The sequence below is a fragment of the Rhinolophus sinicus genome, linkage group LG03 (genome assembly GCF_036562045.2).
Source record: "Rhinolophus sinicus isolate RSC01 linkage group LG03, ASM3656204v1, whole genome shotgun sequence".
Classification (NCBI taxonomy): domain Eukaryota; kingdom Metazoa; phylum Chordata; class Mammalia; order Chiroptera; family Rhinolophidae; genus Rhinolophus; species Rhinolophus sinicus.
In genome coordinates this window covers 133,989,143-134,015,232 of record NC_133753.1, presented here as the reverse complement: position 1 = coordinate 134,015,232, position 26,090 = coordinate 133,989,143, and the positions used below count along the sequence as shown (strand labels likewise).

Below are 26,090 nucleotides of genomic sequence, written 5' to 3'. Positions count from 1 at the left end.
GGAGGCGCAGAATAGGAACAACCTGCACGGGTCCGCTGCCATTCTGCCCCAGCGGCGGCTGGCACAATCACCAACCCGGAATCGGTTGGTGGTGCGGCGAGTGGGCTAAGGCAACGCGGTGGGCCTGAAGGGCGGCGCAGAGGGTGGCGCTGGCAGCGTGAAAGGCGTCTTTGTGCAGGACTTGGAGTGAAGGAGTGATGAGAGAGGCGAGGGCTGAGCCAGGACCTGGAGGCTGGGGTTCTGGGACTCGGTTAGTCGCCACTCCTCAGCCGCGCTAGAAAGATCCCGGTAGTGCCGGCAGGGGGCAGTGTAGTACTGTAGGGGTGGGGTGGAGGTCCCCAGGTTTGGTCTTCTTTGACACTGGAGGTGGGGAGATACAGCGGGAGGGAATTGAGGGATTTGCCTCCCCGCCCCCTCCCCTAGGTAGCAGAGAGATCGCGCTGCCTGGAAGCGTGTAGCCCCTCGCCCAGTGCTCACTCCGCAGTCGCGGAGCGGGGAGAACAGCCCCCGAGGCGGAGCCTCGCTCCTGCCCCCGGGTACCACTGCCCCCACCTGGGGGTGAGAGGCGGGAGCTGCGCTGCCCTCCCTCTGCGCCCCGGCCGCGTGGCTTGCGGCTTATTTTCCCAGCTGGCAAGCGTCGCGCTGCAGACAAGGGAATGCCTGTGGTGAGTTGTTTATTTTGTTGAAGTTTGCGGTGGGCCAGAGGGACGTGGGGGGCGAGCGGCAGGCAGCGGTCGGGACTGTTTTGTTTAGGTCTCCGTCCACCTGTGTGGTATAAATCTGCCAGCCTCAGGGCGGCGGGGAGCCAGAGTGAGAAAACCCCAGCTGCTCCAAAAGGCCCCCTTTAGTCACTTGCAGATCTAGAATCACATTTGATTCTTCACTCCTGGAATCAGCTAGATCCTAGGTTACACAACCCCGATGTCCCTGACCATTGCTTTCCGCACCCGCTCGGGACAGGGCTGGCGCTCCTAAGGACAGTCAGCGCCCAGGACCCGGGGGACAGCTGGCCATGGAAGTGTCTTCCCTTGAGGACAGGGGAGCTGAGATTTTGGTATAAGGGTCCCTCGTGGAATTAGCGGGAGCTTGTTTTGGCTGCTTCTGATATGAAGTCTGTTCAAGGGTGTAGGTTCTGCCCAGTACTACACACTGGGATCCGGGTTAGCCAGAGTTTCTCAGATTTGAGGCTGCGGGGAGGAGGGCGGTTGGCTCCCGGGGAACCCAGAGGAACCCGCGACGCTGATGGCAGTCACCGCCATGGCTGCGTTTGCCTGGAAGAAAAGCCTAAATACATTAGCGAGCTGGTAAAGCTTTTAAGGCCTTCTCGGGAGTGAGTGGCTGGCTAATGAGAGGTTAATTTTGTTTCGAAGGGAAGGCTGCGCTGGTTTCCTGAGATAAATGGACAGGAAGCGCATTACCTCCGCGTGCTGGCAAGCGGCTCCCAAATGCTTTTTGCACCTGCCGCTTTGAGCAGTGCGAGCCGCGGTGGAGCCCGCAGGGATCGCGGGGTCTGGTGGTGTACGCTCGGGTGATGAGCCTCACGCACGCCCGCGGCTCTCGCCTTCCGGGGGCGCAGCGCTCACGCCGGGCTCTGGGGCTCTTGTCTCACACCCAGGTCCTGCGTGTTACGGAGCTCGGTGGCCCCCTGATCCCGCCAAGCCCCCTCCAGGAGCGGAAGGGTTAAGAATGATGTAAGTACAATCCAAGAGCTGCTTGCTGCTGGGCTGTCCGATTCCTGGGCTGTTTCAGCCCAGGCTTTGCGTACTCAGTGGACTGGGAGCGGCGGGGGGAGCCCTTACTCTGGAATGGGTTACACAAATAGCAACCCCGGGACTGATTCCTGGCTCCTCTTCCCCAGTTGAGCTGTTAAGCAGACAGACTCTCGTGTTAGATTTCTGGAAACAAAGGTATATTAACAGGGGAACAGGGAAAGAAACCGCATCTTGTTTAGAATCCATTAATGTTGCTGGCATGTGTTTTAATTCTTATCCACTTGCTTTGCTGGGTCCCCTAATTGTACTGTTCTGGTCTTATCGTTCCTTCTTGAAAAAAAGACGAAAGGAGAAAGGGTACAAGTGGCAAGAAACAGGGTGGATTTGTAGTTGTACAAACTGTCACTTCACAATATTTTTTCTGATTAAAACGTAAAACTTTTATAAGTCATCGATTTTAAGTGTGCTCTAACTCCCTCCCTCATTTTTTCTTTGTGGAGTCTTAAAATCCAGCAGCATACGAGCTGGAGAAGTAAATACGCTACAAGCGATCATTCACCACACTCTTGCTTTCCAAGCCGATTCGGGATCTTGCTAGTAGCAGGCGGAATTTACCCAGAGAGTGCGTCAACTGACCTAAAGTCTTGAAAATAGGAACCAACTTGCGGTCTAATTGTGAAAATTAACATTTTCCTCTAGCCGGCTGAACACTTATGCAGCAATAAAAAGTGAATTGTTAGGCTTATAAATCTTGAGCCCGTCAAATTTTACAACAGAGGAGCAATAAAGCACCTTAGAAGAAACGAAGTTTTTCCTCTAAGAGCAGTTCCATTTCACACTAGGATTTGCAGTGACTCGAGGGCGCCCTCTATTGATAAGAAAACCGAGAGCACCCCTATACTAAAGGAACAGGATTGGGGGGTGGGGGAAAGATGAGAAACGCGGAAAAAAATCATAGGTCACTGGCGAAAAGGCCTAAACTAAACTGAATTTGATCCTTAACTCTTAATTGTGTGTTTTTAAATATGTTCAATAAAGTGGGATGTTTCTTTCATAGCGGTTTCAAATCTTGGGTCAAACCAAAAGAAACATTTTACCGCTAGTCCTTGTTAGCAAAATACTATGAAAAACAGTGTTCACATTGGATTACTTTTAAAAGACGTTTTTCGTTAACCAGTATTTAGTTAACTTTATTTCATTGATAATATGTAGTAATTGCAAGAGAGTAAAATTTTGGCCTAATAGTATTTACTCCATAGTATTATCTAAAAATTATATCAGATATCTCCCCCCCAAAAGTCATTTCTCCAGGCAATTCTGAAGCTATTATTAAGCATATTATGGATGGACACAAAGCTTGGATTATATCTTCGGTAGTGAAAGGTGTATTTACCACTTGAGTCATCATGATATGTAATAAGTAATAAAAACTTATAGTAAAAAGATAGGCATCCTTCATAAGGGACCTAGTGATTCGTACAGTTCTTAATGTGTCTAATAAGTAAACTAGAGTGAAACAAGGTTTGCCACCAATTATCCTGGCCCATTGATTAGCACACTGTAACGTGGAATATTAACATGTCCATGGTTGATACCAAATTCCTAATTAGAGGTAATGTAGCGGGTAGTGTTGCAAACCTCGATTTGGATAAACTGTAAGTGAATGTAAAATGGCAGCTCTGAGCTGTCTGAGGAGCGGCAAAGGCGAGGGCAGTACTAAGTGGCTCCCAGCCTTTGAGGCCATTCTTGAGATTAGATACCACTTCACACCTACTGATAACAAATTGGAACCTATTATCAACCTCATGGCAAACTTTCCTATGTCTCCGCTTAGCAGCCTGTTTTCCGGCAGACAATTGGTTTCCCCTCTCGTTTTGGAGCCATCCAATCGCAAAAGTAGAAACTGACTTGCCACTGAATTAATCTAATAGACTATGAAAATGCCACTGAGCAACAACAAATCATGCCATAATTACTCTACACTGCATTAAAAACTGACTATCCTCATTAATCTAATTACACTGTAACCGAACACGTTGAAATTCGCCCACTCTCAGACCCCTCCCCCCGGCTGCTTTCAGGAAGGGAAACGTCAAAGGAACAAGAACACCTGGGCCTCGCACAGCTGTCTGCCAATTCCGCCAGGAGCTGGCGGGTACCTTCCCAGCCCATCTAATCTGTTCCGGACCGCGGGTCACATTCGGATTTCCAACGCGGCTGGGTGCTAGCGTTACCAAACGTCCGCAATAGGCTCGAAATGGGGTTCCGCAGATGTGATTAGCTGCGAAAGGATTTGCCGGACGGCGCTGGGTAAAAGCGCTCGTTTCCTCCTGCAGCTGGAAGTGGAGGGACAGAATGGGGTGATTTAAAAAAAAAAAAAAAAAAAAACTTGGAGGGAAGTTGAACCCAATCACATTAATTCAAGGAGAGGTCAAAGGCCAGTTCCTTTGTAACGATGGCAAGGCAGAGTGAATATCGCCTGTTTCTATTGGGTTCGAGGAAACAGTAAATCGCAATAAAGGGTACATGGGAGAGGAGAAGAGGTAGCGAGAGGAAACCCGGCCCGGGCGCTGCGGACCAGACCCGCAGCGGGCAGACGCGGAACTCGAATTACAAGGAGCAGGGAGGAGGCAGGAGGAGGCACGGGGGTGGGTACTTTGGGCCCTGCTAGTGGCGGGCTGAGTCCTGAGGCCCCGCACTCTCAGCCAATGGGGAGGGAGGGCGGGGCGTGCCGGGGGTGTGGGCGACGGGGATTGGTGACTGTAGGGTGGGCGGGGCGGCAGTGAGGGGCTGAGATTGATTGCCTGCGGGGGCCTTCGCGCAGAGATATCTGGGCGGCCTGCGGTTGCTAGCTGGGGCTGGGCGCGCCTCCTGTGGGTCCACGCCCGCGCTCCACACCCGCAGAGCCCACGCTGGCTGGAGCCGGGGCGCCCGTGTGCTTGGGACCGACCTCCGCACTCGCTCACAGTCTTTGTGTCTTCTCTCCCGCCCCCTCTCCCTCCGCCCCCCGCCTCTGGCCGCTACGATGCCGCTGCGCCCCGTTGCTGCCGCCGCCGACTCGCTCCGCCCGCGGCGCGCTGCTCGCTGCGGCGGTGGCGGCGGCCCGTCTTCGACGCGGGCCTGAAGGAGGAAGAAGAGGAAGCGAGGAGAGTCCCCCGGCCCATGCCGCAGCCACGGCCCCGGACCCGCCACGGCGCCAGCGCCGCCGCCCTCGCCGGAGCCCACGAGACCTGCATGGACGGGCATGGGCTTGAGAGCAGCACCTTCCTGCGCCGCCGCCGCCGCCTCCGCTGCCGCCGACGGGGCTGAGCAGCGCCGCCGCCCCCGGCTCTGCCCGCCGCCCCTGGCGCTGCTGCTGTTGCTGCTGCTCAGCCTCGGGCTGCTCCACGCAGGTACGAGGCGCGTGCGCGAGGGAGTCAGCCCTAGGGCCGAGTGCTTTGTTCCCAAACACTCTGGGTTCCGAAGGCGCTCGCTTGGGGCGGAAGGGCGGCGTGGCGCGACGGGAGAGGCCTCACGAACCCCTGACATGTACCTTAGCCGGGCTCGCAGCGCGGGGTCAGGAACACACCCGCCGACGGTGCGGCGCGCCCTGGGCGCAGAAGAGAGGCCTTTTCCCCTCCCTCTCTTCCTCCCTCCGGCCTTCCCCGCCTTCGCTCGGATCGTTGATAAATCTCCCCTCAAACAGCCTCTTATCAAAGATTTAGCGGGCGGGGGCGGTAGGGGCTGTGCGCCCGAGACAAATGTTCCGGATGCTTTATTGCTCTTTGCATTGGTGTTTACTGAAAGTCAGGCTGGGATCAGGTTTCCGCCGCCGCCGCCGCCGCCGCCTCTCCTCGGAGAGGAGACAAGGAGCCTTGTGCTGCTGCTCTGGAGTTGGGGGGTGGCGGCGAGGCGAAGAAAACGCACCACATGGAAAGATTTTCACCAGAGTTTGTAAACTTGGAGGTTAATGTCGGAGTAACTTAAACTATTTTAAACAGGAATTTCTTTCGTATTTACGAAAGCTGCTTTTAATTCAGCTTTCAAACTCTTCGGAAAAAACTCGTGCTTTGTGGCTAGCCGCGTGTACCCCGAGGGGTTGACAGATATGCTGCTTTCTGGAGGTCGGCGCTTTCCCTGCGAAGCAACAGTGAGGAATCTGTTCCTAGCGAAGTATGCCTGCGGATGAGCCTTCTAGCCTGTGATACTATTTTTCTTTTCCGTTTCATTAACACAATGTTAAATGTCAGCGTTATGCACTCTCAGGAAAGTTAGGGGGTGGGTGGATCTAGGACGCCCTTTACAAACACGACCACTTCTAGGAGTTTGTCCAGACAAAGAATTTTTAAAATGCCAAATTGAAAGAAATTATTTTTAGTTTGAAAATAATTGGAACGTAAAATAAATTTTTTCTGCAAGATGTTTTTGTCCTGTATTTGTATGGCAGCAGTTACAATGCTCTGATCTGAAGACTCCTGAACTGTAATGCTACCCAAATGTGGGGAGTCATTTGTATCTATCTATTAAGTCATACCAGCTTGTGCTAAAAATCTGGGCGGTCTTTTAAATAATAGGGGAAAATATGGCTTTTAAGGAGATGGCTTAGTTTACTTTGCATAACTTGGCGTAGCTTTGCATCGTGATGTAACAGCTGCATTTTAACACTGTCACTTGGGAAAACATAAACTGCAGTCTAAGAGTGTGATGGCAAGTTTTAGAACGATTAAGGCTTTACATCGATGACTTTAGAACCTTAGAAAATAATGTCAATCTGCTTAAAGTCACATGGGAAATTTGTCACGACATATCAAAAGATATATTCAGGAGTGTTTTGTGTGAAAAATATGTGTCCATAATGTCAGACTGTAGGTTTCTTGAAATGGAAATTGAAGTGCTAGACGGGACTGTCTGTTGACTTCTTGGATATTGTTTCTTAGTTGCCATAGGTTCTCATGACAGGATTGGAATGTGGTCCTTGAAGATTTCTTTGCTGGTCCATTAAAGACCTAAGAAGTTGGTTGAAAGGTTTAAAAAATTAGGGTGCCTTAGTTCAAGAACTTGGAATGTCAAATTTCACTCAGTATCCTAATGTGTCCTCACGGAAGTCCCATTGTATTGTAGCCAGAGTTGGTGTGGTGGCAACTTGTTGGAGTGGAGCAGTTAATCTGGTTATAGAAAAGAGGGCTCCTTTTGAGAGATTTCTTTGAAGGACGGTGCTATTGAAGTGCAGTTGTTTCTCAGCGCAGGGAGCCTAGCAGAGTGCTCTTTGCAGATGGCCTGCCATATGTTCTGTGCCGGGATCCATGTAATTCGCCTCAGCACCCCATATGGTTCCACATTTCACTAATTCCACTTCAACATATTTTGTGTCTTTTATTATAAACTGGTGATTGTACTGCAAATTCACACGTGCAGTCCTGGCCTTGAGGAAACTTTTGAATGGTGAGGTCTTTATGTCTAAATCATTAACGAAAGTTCTAGACCCGGAAATCCTTTAGCACTTTCATTAACTGGAATGAAAATGCCATCACACTGATCATAGATGATCTGACTTGAAAAATAGGGATCTATACCTGCAGGTTTTGAATCCTGCCCTTGAGAAATGAAAAGAGTACTTTATTTACTTTTTTTTTTCCCCCCACTTAAGTAAACCTCTGCAGTTCCTGACTGGAGATCCAATATGGGAGTTACTTGCTTACTCATACGCTTCATGGCCTTCTTGGCTACATCCTCGAGATTGTTTCTGCTCCGCATTGTCTTGGCATTTTGACAGGAGGCTTACTTTACCGCCTGTAACAGGCAAAGGGTGCATTGTCGTTATAAATTCATGAAGCCTGAATATTTCTGGGTGTAGGCTGCAAATTAGTCATTATACAGGAGCCTGCGATCGGCTGAAACTGCTGACCCAAATGCACTTTCTCTCTAGTCAGCCCTCCTTCCTCCCATCATCTCTGTTTGAAAAAGCTGTTAGAAACCTCATCCAAAACAAAAGAACCCAAAGAGTTCTGTTTTATGAGCTTTCTCAAAGGAATCAACCCCTGCCTACTATGAAAAAGGGAAGGAGAGGAGGGAGGAACGTAAGGGAGGAGGAATCTAAATTCTGTGTGGTGAACACAATGCAATATATACATGGTGTATTATAGAAATGTACTCTTGAAACCTATATAATTTTACTAGACAATGTTGCCCCAATAAATTTTTTAAATATTTTAAAAAATAAATTCTGCTTCTCATCCCTTCTGAACAGTTGCATCTGCATTTCCATGCTGTTCTGACTTTTGATATTTTATGACTATTTGAAATAATTATAAGTAAATGTGTGCTCAGATAGATTTTATAGACCATAAAAAGAACATAGGTACTGCAAGTTTAGCGGAAAGTTCTTGTGCTGTCATTTATTTGTACTCTAAACGCTGTTTATTACTGAGTGATCTTGGCCCAGTTTTTATTTCCTTGCTTTCTATTTGCTGTGAATCTAACTTAAAACAGAAAAACAAAATTGATACAGTAGTTACTCAAGTCTTTTTTTTAAGCTGTCAAGTACCATTGTGAGAGTCAAGAATTTAGGGGAGACATGATGTGTGGAGGAAGGGTAATGAGATTGGAGGAAAGATACCATGTCCCTGGTTCATACTAGCAGTGTATGAACCGGCCAGGACAAGGCTTTAAAATCCTTTTTGCCTTGATTTTCCCATCTGTAAAATGGCTCTAATGACTTTAGGGTGTTTTTTTGTTTGTTTGATTTTGGTTTTGCTTTTTTCTGTAAAAATAGTTGAAAATGACTTGATCTACTTTGGAGAGAGGAAATCTATAAATATTGGAGCTCCTTTTGTTAACTTTGGAATGTGCATACACAAAATAGGCCAAACACATGATGATTTTGTGATTAATTTAATCTTCTATTTTACTCAGGTTAAAGTAAATATCCAATCTAGACTACAGTTTTCCCTTTGGGTCTTTAAAATGTAAAAATGGGGGAAGTATCCTGAGAGGTGGTTATCTCCTACCCTTTTCTCCCCAGTTGAAGACAGAAAGGAGACTACAGGCTGTTTAATTCAGATTTAAAAGCAGTTTACTGAAAAGATTAACATATCTTTTTAAATTATCTTTATTTAAAAAAAAAACCTTTTTTAATAGGTTTAGTTTTAAGTCTTTATCAGATGAAATCCTAAATCTTGATATTATCCTGAAGTTTGTATGCCCACATCTTTAAATAATTACATATTTAATAATACTCTACTAACTGCTTTTTTTTTTATGCCTGAAAAAGGTCACAGTTCATTTTAGAACAACCTTCTCATTTCTCAGATGAGGAACCTAAGAGATTGAGACTTCCTCCTTAGTTTAGAGACCTATAAAGAATGTTTAAGTAATACAAATACATATTACAGTTCAGGTCTATAAAATTTGAGGTGGATGATAAAGAAAAGAATTTTTCTTTTCAGTTGTCCTGTTCCTACTTTATGGAACAGAATTTTAAACTGATTGGCACACATGACTGACCCAGTGTTGGCAATTCTTGTGTTTTTTTGTGCTTTGAGAGGTTTTATAAATTTTTATGTGAGAAGCTAGTGGCAAAACATCATTTGAAAATTGGCTTTTTAAATTCTAGGGCAGTAGTACTTGGTTTTTCATTACTTCATTTGAGCTTTGCTTCAATCATTAAGTTTATATGAATTGTTGATCTAAGAAAAAAATTTGTTTATATATACTCTAAGAATTCTGTGTCCGGTTGTGTTTCTGAAAAAAAGATAGCTGGTGGAATCATCTATTTCTGCAGCATGATTTCAGTGTTTTGTCCTTTTTAGTGTACTTTTATTGGTGAACTGCTGGGGATCTTGGATCCTAGGGTCATAGATGTTAAGGGAAAAGTGAATATATAGCTTGGTCAAATGAATCACTTTCTTTTTTTAAAAGAACACGTACACTTTGCAGACACCAGGTTATTAAGGTATTAGTTTATATAGCTTGTTGATAAACATCCATCAGGAAACGCAGAATAATTTAGTGCCTGGATTTTTTTCTTGATAGACTTACCCTGTAGCTACACTAGAATCGGGTAAAGGTGTTTTAACCAGTCATACTATAATGTAAGGTTTTTCTCCTACCTGTCACAGGTGTGGAAGCTTTAATAGTGGTTCTGTGCATAGGCAGTACTTTCCAAAGCAAATCACTTATGCAGTTTTCAAAATCAAAACAAAGTTCACATCTTTTACTTGTCCTTAGAGGAAAGGAATCTTCCTCAAAACCTAGAACAATAGCAAAGTTGATAAAATATGTCATATACCATTCCCTGGACTGGACTCATGATCACTTACAATGGTCCATGCTTTAACATTTTAAGTTAACTGCATATAATTTGTCTCCCAGTGGCTTTATTTGTGAGAGACACAGAAACACAATGCAACCCTGTTTCTGAAGGCCTTCTTAAAATAGGAGTATATGAAATAGAACAAACGGTTCCCAGAGGAGAATGTCATTTTCTCATGTAGCTCAGGAAGTTATGAAGCGTTTAAAAAAATGTGTGGTCTTATCTTCTTTCCCATAGGTGACTGCCAACAGCCGGCCCAATGTCGAATCCAGAAATGTACCACAGACTTTGTGTCCCTGACTTCACACCTGAACTCTGCCATTGACGGCTTTGACTCGGAGTTTTGCAAGGCCCTACGTGCCTATGCTGGCTGCACCCAGCGAACTTCAAAAGCTTGCCGTGGCAATTTGGTATACCATTCTGCTGTGTTGGGTATCAGTGACCTTATGAGCCAGAGGAACTGTTCCAAGGACGGACCCACATCCTCCACCAACCCTGAAGTGACCCATGACCCTTGTAACTATCACAGCCATGCAGGAGCCAGAGAACACAGAGGAGGGGATCAGAACCCTCTCAATTACCTTTTTTGTGGCTTGTTCGGAGATCCTCACCTTAGAACTTTCAAGGATCACTTCCAGACGTGCAAAGTGGAAGGGGCCTGGCCACTCATAGATAATAATTATCTTTCAGTTCAAGTGACAAATGTGCCTGTGGTCCCTGGATCCAGTGCTACTGCTACAAATAAGGCAAGAATACTTTTTTTTCTTCTTAATGCCTTTCAGGTTTCTGATTCTTGAGACAACTTTGGAAGTGTGATACAAAAGACCTAGTTTAAAAGGAACTTTGCTTGGTCTTGGCAAGCAATTAGCAGGGTAGATGAAGGATTAAATAAAAATTAGTAAGGAATTTCTCACTGGAATTCTAGGGCTTATGTAAAATGTGGATCTAAATTTAAATAAGCAATCATGAAAAATGAAAAGTAAACAGAGAAGTTGAGTTCTCTAGGGAAAAGGCAGGCCTGTTTAATGAAAAAAATGTGTACTTTTTTCAGTGGTGTCTCTTGAGTGCATATGTGTATGACTCTCCATGAGGGAATCCATGTTCGGATTTATCAGATGACTGAAATGGGTGTTCTGAATAAAGAAAACTGTGAAGCCTGAGGGCAGTAACCCATCAGGAAACATATTTTATTGGAAATTTGGAAGCTATAGTAAAAAGTAATAGCCATTAGCCAGCTTCCCAATGGAAACCCCACAAAGGTCTTTTAGTTACTAACCTTATGGTGATCAAGCAAGTTAAGAATTGGTTATTGCAGAGCAGTGATGTATAACCCCCCCATATAATCTCAAGATAACAATGTATGTCAGAAGCTGAGGGGAAAACTGACAAAGGTAAGTTAAGCTTACCTTGCCCAGCTGCCAGTGTCTGTGGTTCTGGTTGGTTGATTGGTTGGTTGGTTGATTTTAAAGAAACTAATACTGAATCCTCTTAAGTCAACATGAAGGCACCAGTGCGTTAGCGCAAGTAGGTGGAGAGGAGCTATGAACTGGGTTTTCAATCAACAGTCGCTGCTAATTTAGTCATTTGTAAATAAAGAGGTCAGAAAGGGCTTTCCCCAAAAATAGTGTCCCAAGTAACTAGCTCCATCCCTGTCTCCCCCAGCCACAAAATCACACATACAGGCTATCTCATCTTGCTTAATCTCCTTTGTTTATTTTCTCTATTTATCATTTGGTTTAGACTAAAATACAATTAATAAGGATCAAGCTTTTTTAAAAATGAATTTAAATTATTTCCCTTGGCATTTTGTGGAGGGAGTTTTATAACACCTCCAGAGATACGTTATATTTGACACCCTGGGCTGTCAAATCTAAGATTAGAAGTCATTGATCTGAACAAAGAAGACTTACACTGGTCCAGACATTTTTTTTTTTTTTATTAAAGTTTATTGGGGTGACGCTTGTTAGAAAAAGTTATGTGGTCCAGACATCTTAAGGGAACTCAAAAAAGTTTACACTTCAACTCCCAATACAAGCCCAAGATGGCCTTTCCAAAACCTACATCTCAAATACACTTTTCTTACTCTGGTTTTTATAAGTATGCAAATGATTTTCCTTTGTATATTAAAATATGTATTTGCTGTAAACTATGATATAAAGGTACAAGACAAATCATGGCCAAAAATCCATCATTGCATCAGAGTCGTAAGGCGTAAAAGCTGGGAATAGTCATTGGGAAAATATAACACTGGAAATTCAAGAAGGCAGTTCCATTAGAAATGGAGAGAATTATCATTGATTGTGAAAATAATTGAGGTTTTGGAGGAGTAACCTGCAAACAATACTATTGCGAGTAATAAGTGCTGCGTGCATGGGAAAATACTGGTTCGATGGAACAATTGACACTGAAGTACTTAGATCATTCCATTTCAGTTGTGGTTGACTCTATCATAGTTGTTAGTAAATAAAAAGTACAACTTTTTCTCTCAGTTTGTTAAGGATCAAAGGTTTTACCAATTCCAAAGGGGGCAGGGGGAGAATTGTCTTCTGACATAAATTCAAACCGATGATGAGAATGCTTGGTCTTTAATTGCACTGTTGGAAAGTATTCCCCACATCTGGTGACCATGCTGTTCAGCAACAAATTTCTCTATGGCTTTATGACCTCTGGTAGTTGTTTTTTCCTTCTTTTTGTAACTCTCTCCAAAGCCCTCAGCAGCATCTGGAAGGTTACTGTTGAAGGCCCCTCACCATGCTGGTATGACCTGTGCTGATGAAACCAAGAAAGGCCTAAAATTTTGCAGTACAATTTCCTTTTACCTACCCAGAGCCAAACTAAAACCTTAAAAAAAAATTCCAAGCAATGAAAAAATGATGGTAATGAAAATAAAAAACAATATGAGGCAAAAAGCACTTATGAAATAAGTTCCAAGAAAGATCTGTTTTTTTCATCTTGATGTCTACTGCAATACTTAAAAAAAAAAATCTTTCCGAAAATTGTTTTTGTGTGAGACCCGGAACACGTACCTCCAGCTGTTGGATGTACCATCGCGGGTACTGTGCTGTCCTGGTGGTCAGGCCCTTTGAACTAAAGCACTAGACCTGGGTGTTCGGTCAGTGGCGTCCCTAAGACAGCACCTTGTCCTGGACACCTGGCTTCTTGAGCAAGCCATTTTCGAGCCTATCTTGGTGTGCTCTACAAAAAGACACTGCTTAGGGAAGAACATTTAAACAAAGAAAATGAAGTCATCTCTGCTCAAGGGGCCACTTACTAGTTCATCCCTTTTCCACGTGGAAGCAATGAGTTTAGGGCAGCTAGGCCTGCAGTGCTGGACAGTGTGGCCCCATCTCCCCCTTTCTCCTTGCTCTGCTCCTAGGAATGGAGGGTGCTTCTCCAGTTGTCATGGTGAGCGCAGGTGTGCTTTCTCGGCAGGGCCTCTGGGGTTTTGTTCGGCCCTCCACCAGCCTGTGAGGATCCCTCTCTTCGGAGAAGTTGGCCTGGTTGACCACCTTTCCAGGTGGGTGTGTTCCAGGCCAGGGCTGGTTTCATCTCCACCCCAAGGGCTGCAGGGGTTTCTGGCACACCCGCGTGAGCTCGGTCCATCTCCCCCACCTTTGGCTGTGGGGGGTGCTTCAGACCTGCAGGCACCAAGGAAGAGAAATGAGAGCACAAGTAATTTGTTTACCTTTGCTTAATTTTTCCTTTTCTTTTAATGTAACCATTTTAATTTCCCATCATTGTAGCTTTCTTATCCTACCCTTCAATCTCAGTAAAACAGAATTATAAGTGGGAGGGGAAACCCGGCATGACAGCAAGTCCTTTTATAGGTCTCCTGCAGTAGATTTTTCTGTGCTCATCCTTTAGTGAGAGAAAGTGGCTCACCTTAAGGCAGTTTGCATTTGGGAAGGAGGTGTCTTCCTGCATGACCAAGCCCGGGGACTGTTGGCCAGGGGAGTGGGCACTGAGGCGCTTCATATGCTCTCGCTGCTGCCATGGGCCACCAGCTCCGGATTATCTCCTGGGCAGTGTCACTCAGCTCTCCAGGGCAGGGGAGGAGGCTCTGCCTATCAGTATCTATATATTTATAAAAATCCATAATTATCCCTAATTCTTGAACTCGAGCTGCTTTCTGGAAATTCCTGGAAACTTCCACTGGGTGATGATACTAGAGATGTAGGAAGACGTAGTTCATGTAGTTCATTCTTGCTTAGTGTTTTCCTCACACTGTGAACCCCAGGTGTTCCCTTGTGATAAATATGATTAGCTTGTAGGGTCCCAGAGCATGAACTGGGTCCTCCTCCTCTCTGATGCCTCGTAGCATGTAGCTAGTGTTCCACACAGTACGTAGGCACGTAAACCAGTGTTCTGGGTTATTCTCTGCTGCTTACAAGATCACAGCCAGACGTGCTTGCATTGGAAGGCTTCCAACTGTCTTTTTAAGCATGTCGCTGCAGCAAGGTTTGGAAATCTGTCCTCTCTTGACCCCAGGCCTAGTGCGTTTTTTGTAGCCAAGTTTTTGTAACCCATTATGTTTTTGGTATGTTTATGGAGACACCATGGTGGTCATTCTCATTTCTATGGACTAAGGAAGATGCTGCATGCTCCCATCAGCTGGATTGTGCTTCCAATATATGGGCACCCCGTTCTTGCCTGCAGCGTTGTTAGCGGGGACACATGGCATGTTCTTTGAGACTATAGAGCCCTTTCCTTCCAGAGAGTACAAGCTTGCAGATACAGTGTAGCCAGGCCTTAAAATTCAAGATTGTTCTTGATTTTGTATGATTTACCTGTTGTGTAGGTAATTCTTGCCATCTTTTTAAGGTTTGCTCCTTGTTTTGCAAAACTAACCAAAAAAGTTACAAACCAGTTGAGGCATATTGGAACAGAGGGGAAAGAACATTGCATTTGTATCTCCTTGCTAAGTACAGTCATTTCTCTGATAAAAGGTCTGATTGATTTAGTGCTGCATCTGAATCATCAAGCATTAAAGGGCCTACTGTGTGCGGAGATGCAGAGGTGAATGCAGTTTCTTCCTCAGCCTAAGCTTACGACTGAAATTTGTAGTAGCCAGTGGAGAATTGTGGGGTTTGTGTGTAAAGCCAGTCATTTTTAGGGTTTCTTTTTAGAACATTGGTGACCCTCATTCATACGCTGGTTCCAAGTGCTGCTACTGATCAGTTGTCACAGGTATCAGAAAGGGCCCGGGACCTAGTCCAGAGGGGTGTCTGCTGTACCCAGGACACACTGCTCCCCCTGTCACTGTCACAGGTCACTCTTTTTACTCCTGGGATTTGACACAGTCTCCCTTTCCACCCCCCACAATCAAGATGGCCCCTTACTCCCCTACAACCTAGTAGGGTCTAGAACCGTGGCTGCCACTTTTCAAAGGTTATTGGTCTTTGATTTAATACCAAAAAGCTTTCTAAAATTTGTCAGAGTCACCAGTTCTTAGTTAAATTCATTTTTCAGTGTCCCATCTCAACTTTAAAACTCATGAAAGCATGTCTTAAGATATCCTATCCTCCCTGAATTTGTTGTAGAAACAATATTGAAACATTAAAGACTAGTTTCTAGAAGAGCAGAAATCAGCTGTCATTCCAGGTAGTAGTGTTCTTATTTTTGTCCTTTCTATTTCCTGCATAGCTCTAGTTTGTACCGGATTATGCTTCATACCGTTTCAGCAAATTGCCTGGAGGTAAAAGGATTTCCAAGTGTATGTGGGGAAAGAAAGCAGGAAAAGGAGAAATGATTAACTATGATGTACCTATAAGTGGAAAACATCATTTTGTAAAATGAATGGGCCCAACTTGGTTATTTGTGCTGTTCTTTCCAAACAAGGTCTGCCTTTATACATATTAAAATATTCTGGGTAATGAGACTTTCACCATCTCTCTATTCTCTGGAATGAAGAGACAGCATATGATAATAGAAACCGTCTAAATTGTGTAAAGTTTGTATCTGTGTAGCTTCTAAGTCCTATATTTTGAATCTCCCGGACTGTGCCACTCAGTCCAGAAATGGTTTGGAAGGAGCAGGGAACCTTCAAGCCCGCCCCCATTTGTTAGTGAAATTAACCCAGTGCCTGCCTTGCCCGAGCCCGGCAGGCTTCCACGCGGTGCTGTGGGCCTCTGCTGCTTTCAGACAAATCCACACTCCTCCATAGTTTCAAGTAGAGGCATGAGGCCAAGTCTGATACACAGCTGAGAGTTAGAACTTGTTTTTCTGTCACGTTTCCAAATGTCTCTCTCTGCCCTGTTAAATTTTCTTTGAGTCAACATTTTGAGAAGAAGGGGCGAGAAGGAAACATTGGATAGTTGGTGCTTTTTTCGTTGGCTTCAATTAATGCTAACCAAACAGTTTCTGCCTGTGTGGAATGCGGCATGTAAGACTTACCTACAGTGTTGGACAATGAAACATGCTACCTTACCCATTTTGTCTTTATTTGTTTTGACTGCAGTAGAACTTGCTCTTCCACTGTTTTGAATTTTGTGTTCTTGTGGGTGGGGTAACTTAAGGACTTTTTAAACTGCTTGACTTGTCAGTAAGTGATAACTAACAGGAATAGCAACACGCACCTAAGATACAAAATGTAACTGGACAGCCTTGCCGTGAAAACACGGTGCTGTTGGATCTAGAAAGAACTTCAAGTGAAACTGGGTCTGTAGCAAGAAGAGTTTTTTATTTCCCAATTAGCTGGTTATTTTAAGAGTTGGCGCCAAAAGAACATTTTGCTAATTCTGGTGGGGTTCTTCCAGTGTTGGAACAGAGTATGTATATACTGTGGGTAGAACTGATATGACATAATTTAAACACTGACTTTCATAAACCTTGAAATGGGGGTCAGGATTTAATCTGTCCATTTAAAGGTGTGTGTAAGTGTGCATGTGTGTACATGCATGCATTGTGTGGTGTTGTTTCTTCCCCTCTCCCTCTGTCGGGAAAATGAGGACAGAAGGATATTGTTTTGTAGCATTCCAGTTAACTGGCTTCTTGAAATATACAGTCATGGCCTGGAACCACCTCGTTCGTGAGTGGCCTGTTTTTTTTTTTTTTTAATAGCCCTGGGAACTTGCAATTGAACCTAGAAGTGACAGAGTGTGAGTGTATTGTGAAGACCTTCGAGCCCTTTTGCTTTTTTAGTCACCTCCCCAAACTGAAGAATGATCAAAGAGGCTGTGATTTCCTAATCCCCATTGGTTTGGCAGACAGCTGTGTTGAAGGTAGGCCCAGAGCTTTGGCTCAGGGTCTTGCTGGGGCTGAGGGATCTTTGGCCCAGCCCCTGCCCCCCCTTGAGGAGTGAGATCCCGAAAGGCCCTACCTGCCCCTAGAGTTATTGCCTCCGGCCCTGGCTCTCACCTTTCAAACTATTTTTAGCCTCTGGTCTGAACCACAGTGGCAGCCTAGGTCTATAATACATAATACATAACAACACATGCCTAACTTCACATCTGGAAGCATGGTGAGTTCCTGAATTTGCTGGGCTCCTTGTGATGCAAAGTCTGAACACAATAAACAAACAGTAAGTTCCCTGTGGGGATCGCTGAGTGGCTGCCACTTGAAGGCCCCCCCCCCCCCCCCAGACCTTACCTTTCTTTGTCGCTCAGCGCAGTCTGGCTCTGTCTGCATGAGGAAGCGAGCCTGTTTCCGTCTCTGAGCCTGTTTGTACTTCCAGCCTTCCTTGTTGTGACCGTACAGAAATTACTCTTTGGAAGTCAACATTTTTTGTGCCTGTCCCTGTTGTGTGTCATCCCTGGCCTGCTTCCCTTTCCCTCTGGCATGCTCTTTCCAGCCACTGAGCTGAAGGCTTCTCCCCTGGACCACCCTAGCAGCCTCAGCGGTGGGTGTCCTGCCCTCTGGTTTGCGTTCTGCTTTCTCCCTGTGCAGCCAAGAGCCCCTCCAGCAGCCACGGCAGCCCTTGTTCCTGCATGTGTTACCTGGGGCAACACTGCAGAATAAATAAGCCTGATCCATTCCATTTCTCTGGGTTCCTGTGAGTGTTCCTAGAACAGAGCTCTGTGGAAAGAGACTGAGGGTAGAGAAACCTATTTTGCTATCTCTTTGCAGGTAGCAGATTTCTTAGTCTCACTCAAGCCCTAAAAGGAACCTAGGGTGCGATTTTTAATCTTGCCACCCTCTTCTTAAAACACATGCACTGTCTTCCTGTGAGTATCTTGTCCTAGTCCAATAAAATTAGTTAACAAAATATACTTCTGTAGGTGTTGTGTTCAGTCTTCCTGTAGGTAGAGATTTGATATATAGGCTGAGTAGTAATTGTACAATGATGTTCCAGTTCATTGAGTTCACACCTTCCTACCAAACTTTTCTCCTTCAATTTCCAGGAAAATTAACAGTGACATCACTTATTAACCAACCCAACATTTTTTATTAAATATGGTCCATATAAACTCCTGGGTTTTGTATGAAATTCAGACAGAAAGTTATTCTCAATGAATATTTTATTTCCTGCTCCCAAACAAGGGGAAGAGACAACAAGTTCTCCTGTCTTCTGTGACCTAAGGACAGGTACCTCCCAGCCTGGATGGGTGGCTCAGCCCCAGCCCAGATCCACAGGTCCCCTGTCAGGTGGGGAGTTAGGGCCAGGGAAAAACTGCACGGAAGGTGCCTTCAGAGACCTCTACTTCCTTTTGGTGCTTCGAAGTTTTCTAGGCTCTGACTTCTCAACATTTAGAAAAATTGGCCCTCAGAGGTAAAGATTAGGTGTTTTAGAGCTGGAGATAGAGCATGAGTATTTCTCGGAAGCATGTGCTCTTACTGGAATGGTTTCTTCTTTGCTCACTCCAGAGGACTGAATGTGGATACCACTTACCTGTGTGAGAGCAAAACCGGCAGTGGGCACAGTGACCTCCTGTCCTCCCTCGGAGTCAGCGATCTTTTTCAACCTATAATGCACCCAGAGGATCTGATGAAATGTACATATTAGCTGATTATATGAAATAAAATTAATTTAGCTTCCTTTAACACAAGCAGAATTTTACCCAAGTACACATCGAAATTGTTTCCTTATGTTCCAAGCTAATTTCTTTGACTATTTCACTTTAGTTTGCTGGCCCATCTTTAAGAGAGATGAGTCCCTTGATCTAAAAGTCCACTTCTGGTATTGGAGGGTTCCGGTAAGGACCTACACTTGCAGTGCCAAATGGCCTGATTAAACACCTATAAATGTTTCTTCCAAAATGCAATAAGCACAAATAGTTAAGTTCAAATCCTTTGGGGAATTCTGCTATTTGAAAACCTGTGTGCAGCACTTTACAAAGTTATTGAGCTTGGGGAAGATATGTCTGCATCTTGGCAAGACCGTGCCTTGGGTTTTCCTTTTTGTTGGCTATCTCATTGTCATTTAATGTGTTTTCTTTTTTCTTCCCCTTCTCCCTAACCGCCCCTCCCCCACACAACCATCCCAGTATAAAGGAGAGACAGATTCCTCTAAATTTTGATACTTCACAGCAAACCTTAAATCCTTATTGCCTTTCATGTGTGCAAAGGTTGATTTGTAGCTGCTGTCTTTCTCTTCCTAATAGACCTGGTGGGTGGTAAAGATCTCGGGGAGTGAAACATTAAAAATGAATGAGGAGAACTGGAGTAGTTTGTCTGAGGTGGGGGTTGAGAGGGACTGAGGTGGGGGAGGTTTAACAAAAGGCATTGATGTTTTAAATGCACAGAAATGCCATCCATCAATAATAAATGCTGTGGCATAGAACAGATGTGCCAAATTGAGTTATTACAGCAGATGGGTCAGTTCATAGAGGGAGAAAGTAAGCAGCATAGCTGGTGTTTTTAAATTATCTCTTTGAAAGCTTTAGAACACAATTTTGAATACCCTGTTTCCATGCTTTGCTAGGTACTAGTTGGAAATATAAAGTGTTTGGAATTCTCAAAAGTTCTGATTAAATTTGGAATGTTTTTAAAAGTAAGAATTATTAAGAACGAATAAATTTTGTTTTTCTGGAGAGGGAGACCATCTGAAAATGGATTTCTGGCCCCCTTCATGGCTGAGTGCTTGCTGTTTAAGAGCTTGTGTTGTAATTGTCTGAGGAGTGAAATTACATTACAAAACTTAAGTCATGTGAAACTGTTACCTAAAATGTTCTACATTTACGTTGAAGATGTATGTCTCTGGGTACATCCTTAAACTACAAAGGAGCACACAGGAAACCCCTCTCATGCTTTGAGGTCGATTCATCACCCTCAGCACTTTATTCAAGGGCTAATTCTATACATTGGTTCTGGGAGAATTATTTCACCCAGAAGAGAAACAATAAGAGAAATGTCAGCTTCCTTGGCTTGTAGAGAAAAAGCAGTCCCAAGAAATTGGACCGACAGACAAAAATCTGTTAGGTAAAGTGGAATATTTTGTAAGTGTAGATAGTCAGGTAGAGGTCAAGCTTTGACTTGAACTGATCTTCTCAAGATGTGGGAGTTCCTGTTAGTGTCACAGGCATAGCAAGAGACGTAGTGTGTGAGGGTTTGAAATGAGTCCTGGGTTGGAATGGGAGTGCTTAATGAAAACAGCAGACTTGGTGAGACACGGAATGATTCCACTCCTCTTGATATTGACTCTTATTGGTCTTTTTGGGAAACTGGTTTGGAATTGGATCTCTGCTTTGTTGTCCCAACAAAACTAATTTCTCTTAGATTTTCCTAAGAGAAAAAAGTACTTAATTATTGCAAATAATGCCAACGTGGTTTAAATGTGAGAGGTTTGTTAGACTAGAAAGAGATTACTTAGCTGTTGTAGAAGAGTTCATTGAATATTTGAGCGTGAATGTTCTAGTTGAAAATGAGGACAGTGATTATATGAAAAGTCTATTACCAACTCTTATTTACCCATCTGTATTAACTTTCAACTCTTTCTGGTACAGAATTTACTTGAATTAATCTTTTCACCTCGGAGGGATCCTAGCTTGCCTTAAAAAAAAAAAAAAAAAAAAAAAAAAAAAAAACTTGTCAAACTGTCTTTAGAGCCACCGAATAAATCTATTTTATAGTCCCATTAGATATCTAGCTCAAAATCCTGTTCACTCTGAAAGGTCCTATGGTTGGATGCACAACAAATTTCCTGAAATCATCTCTGGTACACCTCCTTTGGGTTGTTAAGAAGGTGTTGAAATGTGAGAAGGCTGGTAGTGAAATTAAATTGTGGCTCAAGGTAATTAGGAAGAGAGAAATCCAAGCATTTTCCTAGTACATTGTCTGGCTTTTAGTTGCAGCTGCAAACAACGGATATGAGTTTAACCAGTTGCTACAGTGCAGCTGGTTCAGATCTGGCTTTATAACTGGCTGAAGTAAAATGAAATGGCTGGAAAATTCCAGTCAAGTAACACCAGTGGGAACATTTGGAATTAAATAGTGTGAGCAAATGCTGGCCGAGTTGAGAAAAAAAAACTTCAGACATAAACTTGAGGGTGGTGCTGAGGACTTGTAGAGAGAGGGGCCAGGAGGGGGGCCAGGGCATTTTCTGGCCTTTTTAACAAGGGTCTATTGTTTTGATTAGTTCCCTTGCAGGAGGTGGAAGGTTTCCTCCATCCAGAGTAATTTGTAGAGTGTTTGGCCTGTCTACCTTCCTCCTCGACTAAGTCACCTGATACTTTTTTTTTTCTTCAAGAAGAAAGAAAAATAAGCTGTTACCTCAGTTACTGACAACACAAATCTCAAACTGGAGGCTTTTTCCCCCTTCGGGATAGTTTTTCCACCTTGTGCGACCCAGAAAGCCCTGTCTCTACATAGTCCTCTGTCCTCCCACCACCCAGAGCAGAGTGTGTTGGAGGCAAAGGTGCTCAAAGGCTCGGTGTTTTAATAACTGTTCTAATTGAGGAAAGAAAGCAGGTTCACTAAAGGAAAGTTTGTGTATTATCAATAGTTTTTTCTCCATGAATTGTCTGCTTAATTTGGAGAATTGAGAATTGGCTGGGGGAAAAAATGAGAAGTTAAAGGACCATGTGCTGTTTGGGGAAAACATTTGCTGTAACTAGGTTTAGGGTATTTATTCTCTGCCAGTGTTGCGAGCTGCATTTGCCAAGGGATTTCCCTGTCACAGGGATTAGCCAGTCATGTGAAACATTTGATGAAGAGACTTAGAGAAAAATCTTTCTGGAGGCACGTGATTGGATGCTGCTGCTGGGATGTATGTACCACCCCACCCTCTGCCCCCCACCCCTCCCCACCACCCAGCCTCAATTTTCTGCTTGGCCCCTCAGTGTTTGTAAGTAAGTTCGTAGAGATTAGTCAAGGGGTATGGTTTTACAGTCCAATGAAGAAACTTTTTAGGAATCAAAGTGCTGGTGGGTATATTTTTAATTAAGCCCCTTCAAGTTTCTGCATAACTTAGAATCTTTTTTTTTTTTCTCAGAGCTATGCCACTGCTCATCTGTTTTTGGAAAATTATCAATAAAAATTACTGATGTCCCAACAGCAACACTGTTCTGTTCTGCAAAGTAAAGAAAAAATTTTCCTAATGCACATTCCCTAGATTTGTGTTGAATTTTCATTCTAAATACATAGGACTTTTTAATTTTCCCTCACAGTGACAGCATTCCTTGGTGAGGTAGGAGCAAAGGGCTGAATTTCTGTCTCTAGCCTTTCAACTCCGGAATGGAGGGCAGCGCTGCAGAGGGACGTACCATCCTGTCTCCCTCCCATCGTGTTAAACTTTCATGTGTTTTCTTCCCACAGATCACGATCATCTTCAAAGCCCACCGTGAGTGTACGGATCAGAAAGTATACCAAGCTGTGACAGATGACTTGCCAGCTGCCTTTGTGGATGGCAGCACCAGCGGTGGGGACGGTGACGCCAAGAGCCTGCGTATCGTGGAAAGGGAGAGCGGCCGCTATGTGGAGATGCACGCCCGCTACATAGGAACCACGGTGTTTGTGCGGCAGCTGGGTCGCTACCTGACCCTCGCCATCCGCATGCCCGAAGACCTGGCCATGTCCTATGAGGAGAGCCAGGACCTGCAGCTGTGCGTGAACGGCTGCCCGCTGAGCGAGCGCATCGATGACGGGCAGGGCCAGGTGTCGGCCATCCTGGGGCACGCCCTGCCCCGCACCCCCCTGGCACAGGCCTGGCCTGGCTACACACTGGAGACTGCCAACGCTCACTGCCACGAGAAGATGCCAGTGAAGGACATCTATTTCCAGTCCTGCGTCTTTGACCTGCTCACCACTGGTGATGCCAACTTCACCGTTGCCGCCCACAGTGCCTTGGAGGACGTGGAGGCGCTGCACCCCAGGAAGGAGCGCTGGCACATTTTCCCGAGCAGCGGGCACAGGGCTCCCGGCGCGGGCTACCGTTTGTCTGTCGGTCTAGGACTCACATGCTTGATCCTTGTTGTGTTTTTGTAGGGGTTGTCTTTTGTTCTGTTTATTTTTTGTCTATAACAAAATTTTAAAATATATATTGTCATAATATATTGAGTAAGAGAGTATATATGTATATACCATGTATATGACAGGATGTTTGTCCTGGGACACCCACCGTTTGTACATAATGTGTTTGACTGTTTTCATGTATGTTGGATGTAGTATTCTTTGATTGTATCAATTTTGTTTTTCAGTTTTGTGAAATGTTTTATAATGTCCCTGCCTGGGGACCTGTTAGAAAGCACTTTATTTTTTATATATTAAATATTTATGTGTGTACCTGGTTAGTATGTATAGTACATATACACAGACACCGAACACAGCACCCCCTTTAAAGATGACCAGTGGTGACGTTTGCAGCTCTCCTTGGCTGCTCCCTCCCGCCCTTTCCCATTGCTACTGACCTGCCATGTGTGCAGCTTCCACTCGCCTCCTGGTGGAGCCGCCTTGTTCCTTTGAGCTCCGTCCTCACCTCTTCTGTACTCGATTTGGAAAAATTGTTAACTCCCCCTTACAGGTGCTTTTGGCTCTGTTATACTGATCTCTAGGACGCCCTCCCTCTTCAACAGCTGTCACTTTTTCAGAGGGCGTGCAGAATATTACTCTAACCTTTATTAACTAGGGTGGTTCTATCCAAGCACCTCCGGTATGTGAAGCTGATCCACATGAAACTGGTCAGAAGGAGCTGGTGACGGCAACGTCATAGATAGCCAGGCATTTTGCTGGATTCCAATAGCTCACACTTCTCGTCTCATGTCCCTGTCTAAACTAAACTTTTTCCCTCTCTTAACTCCATGCTTCATTGAACAAGCAAAACACAAAGATAAGTGCAGTGGTCACACCTTGCTCTTCTCTCTAATTTGTGCAAGCCCACGTTCTTAGCTCCCCCGCCTTTCTCCTTCGGCCCAGAAACACACTGTTCCCAGTCAGCCCTCCTCAGCCTCACTTTATGAGCCCAGGACTGGATGATGATAGCCTCACCCCATCACGATGTTTTCCACTCTTCTTGCCCTTCACACCATAGCCTTCATCAGTGTTTGCCGTGTCTGTACACATGATGGAATGGACTAGGGTGGTAATGACACAAGCTTCCTGCCTGCCTCAGTGCAACTAACTGGTTAACCTGGACAGTCTCCTTAGCGGTGCTGCTTCCCAGGTGGTCTCTTCAGTTAGGTACCCTCCCTCCTAATATCTGTAGCTGAATGTTATTTACTCAGTTGCTCGTGTAACTTGGTAAAATCCACCTAAGGTAATAGATCTCCTCTTTACCCCTTCTAGTCCATCGTCAGCACCCCTGAAAAAGGAAACCACCACCCCAACAGAGACTGAGGAAGTGAACTCCAGGGTAGGTAGCTTTATATTGTTAAACCTAAAATGGAAATGTTCGGCTCCAAGAAAAGGTGACAGAATTTGTACTTTACCTGAAGTTTCCATAAGTGTAAACAGAAGTGAGTGAACCTTAAATATCATGGTGATTTGGGTCAGGTTTGTGCAAAGTTTTAGTTGGCCAGGAGTTTCTTCCTTTTGCCATGTCTCTGGTTAGTAGCACTCACTGCCAGTGGCCCAAACTGGCAGGAGAAGACGATGTCGTTTTGTGAAGTTCTTTTTCTTAGTGAGCTGACCTGTCCAGTCACAGGATAGGACTGTGGGTTCACGTAGAGGTGGCAGACCTCCTCTCTATCTTCTGGTGTACGAGAGAATCTGGCCGGGCTGGGAACATAATGAAGGCATCCTGCTGCTTACGCCAAGATTCCGTACCAAGAAGTTGGAAGTAAGCCTGTCATCCTTTTATAAAAACTGCTAGGGGCCTACCTACCATCAGCTCTGAGCTGTGGCTGCATTTTTCCACCTATGGAACCATGCGCCAGGTTCAGAAACTATATTCCAAACTCATTCCAAAACAAAATTAATTAGCTAACTATAAGCTAATTAATTTTGTTTTGGAATTGAGTAGAATGAAGGAGAGAAAATATTTAGGGTAACTTCTAACCACTGTTTTTGTGCAAATAGTATAAAAGTGAAGTAAAAACAATCGTAGAAATCTCTACAGTATCTGGGTGTATAGCGTAGATGATTAATACGTCTTTGTCCTTTGTCCAAGGAAAGCAAAACCACCTCCACTACTAATAGTTGGGAAAAGAAAATAAGGTTATTTTGCCATATCATTTAACTGGAGAGGATGCTTAAAAGCATCCAACATCACTAGTATTGGTACCAGTGTATTCAGCTGGTCTCCCTATATAACCCGTGTCACTGGACAACGTTCACAATCCCCGCAGATAACTGTTCCAGAAATAACGTATTTCTCCAGAGAGGAGCCGGCTTTATTTCCTTTCTTTTCTAGGATTTCTAAAGTACTGCTTGCACATGTTGGTTCCTGAAATCCTCCTTAACCAGAAGAGTTTTGGGTGATTCCGACACATGGATAGGCTGTAGCTGTTCAAAGGTCTCCTGGGGGAGCATAAAACTTGGAGGAAAACACTGGTTTTCACAGATGCTCCACATGGCTGTCTTTAAAAGACTCAAAACATTTTTTTGTACTCTTTGTTATGCTTGGAAACCTCACAGTGTGTCAAATCTTTGCAAAGAAACCTTTTAGATGTGGTTCATAGGTATATGAATAAGTATCTATGTAAAACAGTGAGTGTGCAGTGTGTAAATACCTTAAATTATTATGCTAGAAAAATAAAGTTACATACCATGCTGTGGAA

The 26,090-nt window shown here is 44.5% G+C and overlaps 1 protein-coding gene across 1 annotated transcript; it reads left to right on the top strand.

Moving 5' to 3' along the window:
- Positions 1-427: 427 nt before the first annotated feature.
- On the top strand, positions 428-26,090 carry RGMB (repulsive guidance molecule BMP co-receptor b). Its single transcript, XM_019727923.2, has 5 exons — positions 428-665; positions 1,616-1,691; positions 4,839-5,104; positions 10,240-10,748; positions 22,693-26,090. The coding sequence occupies exons 2-5, from the start codon at positions 1,687-1,689 to the stop codon at positions 23,359-23,361; spliced, it is 1,449 nt and encodes a 482-aa protein (XP_019583482.2). The 5' UTR covers positions 428-665; positions 1,616-1,686; the 3' UTR covers positions 23,362-26,090.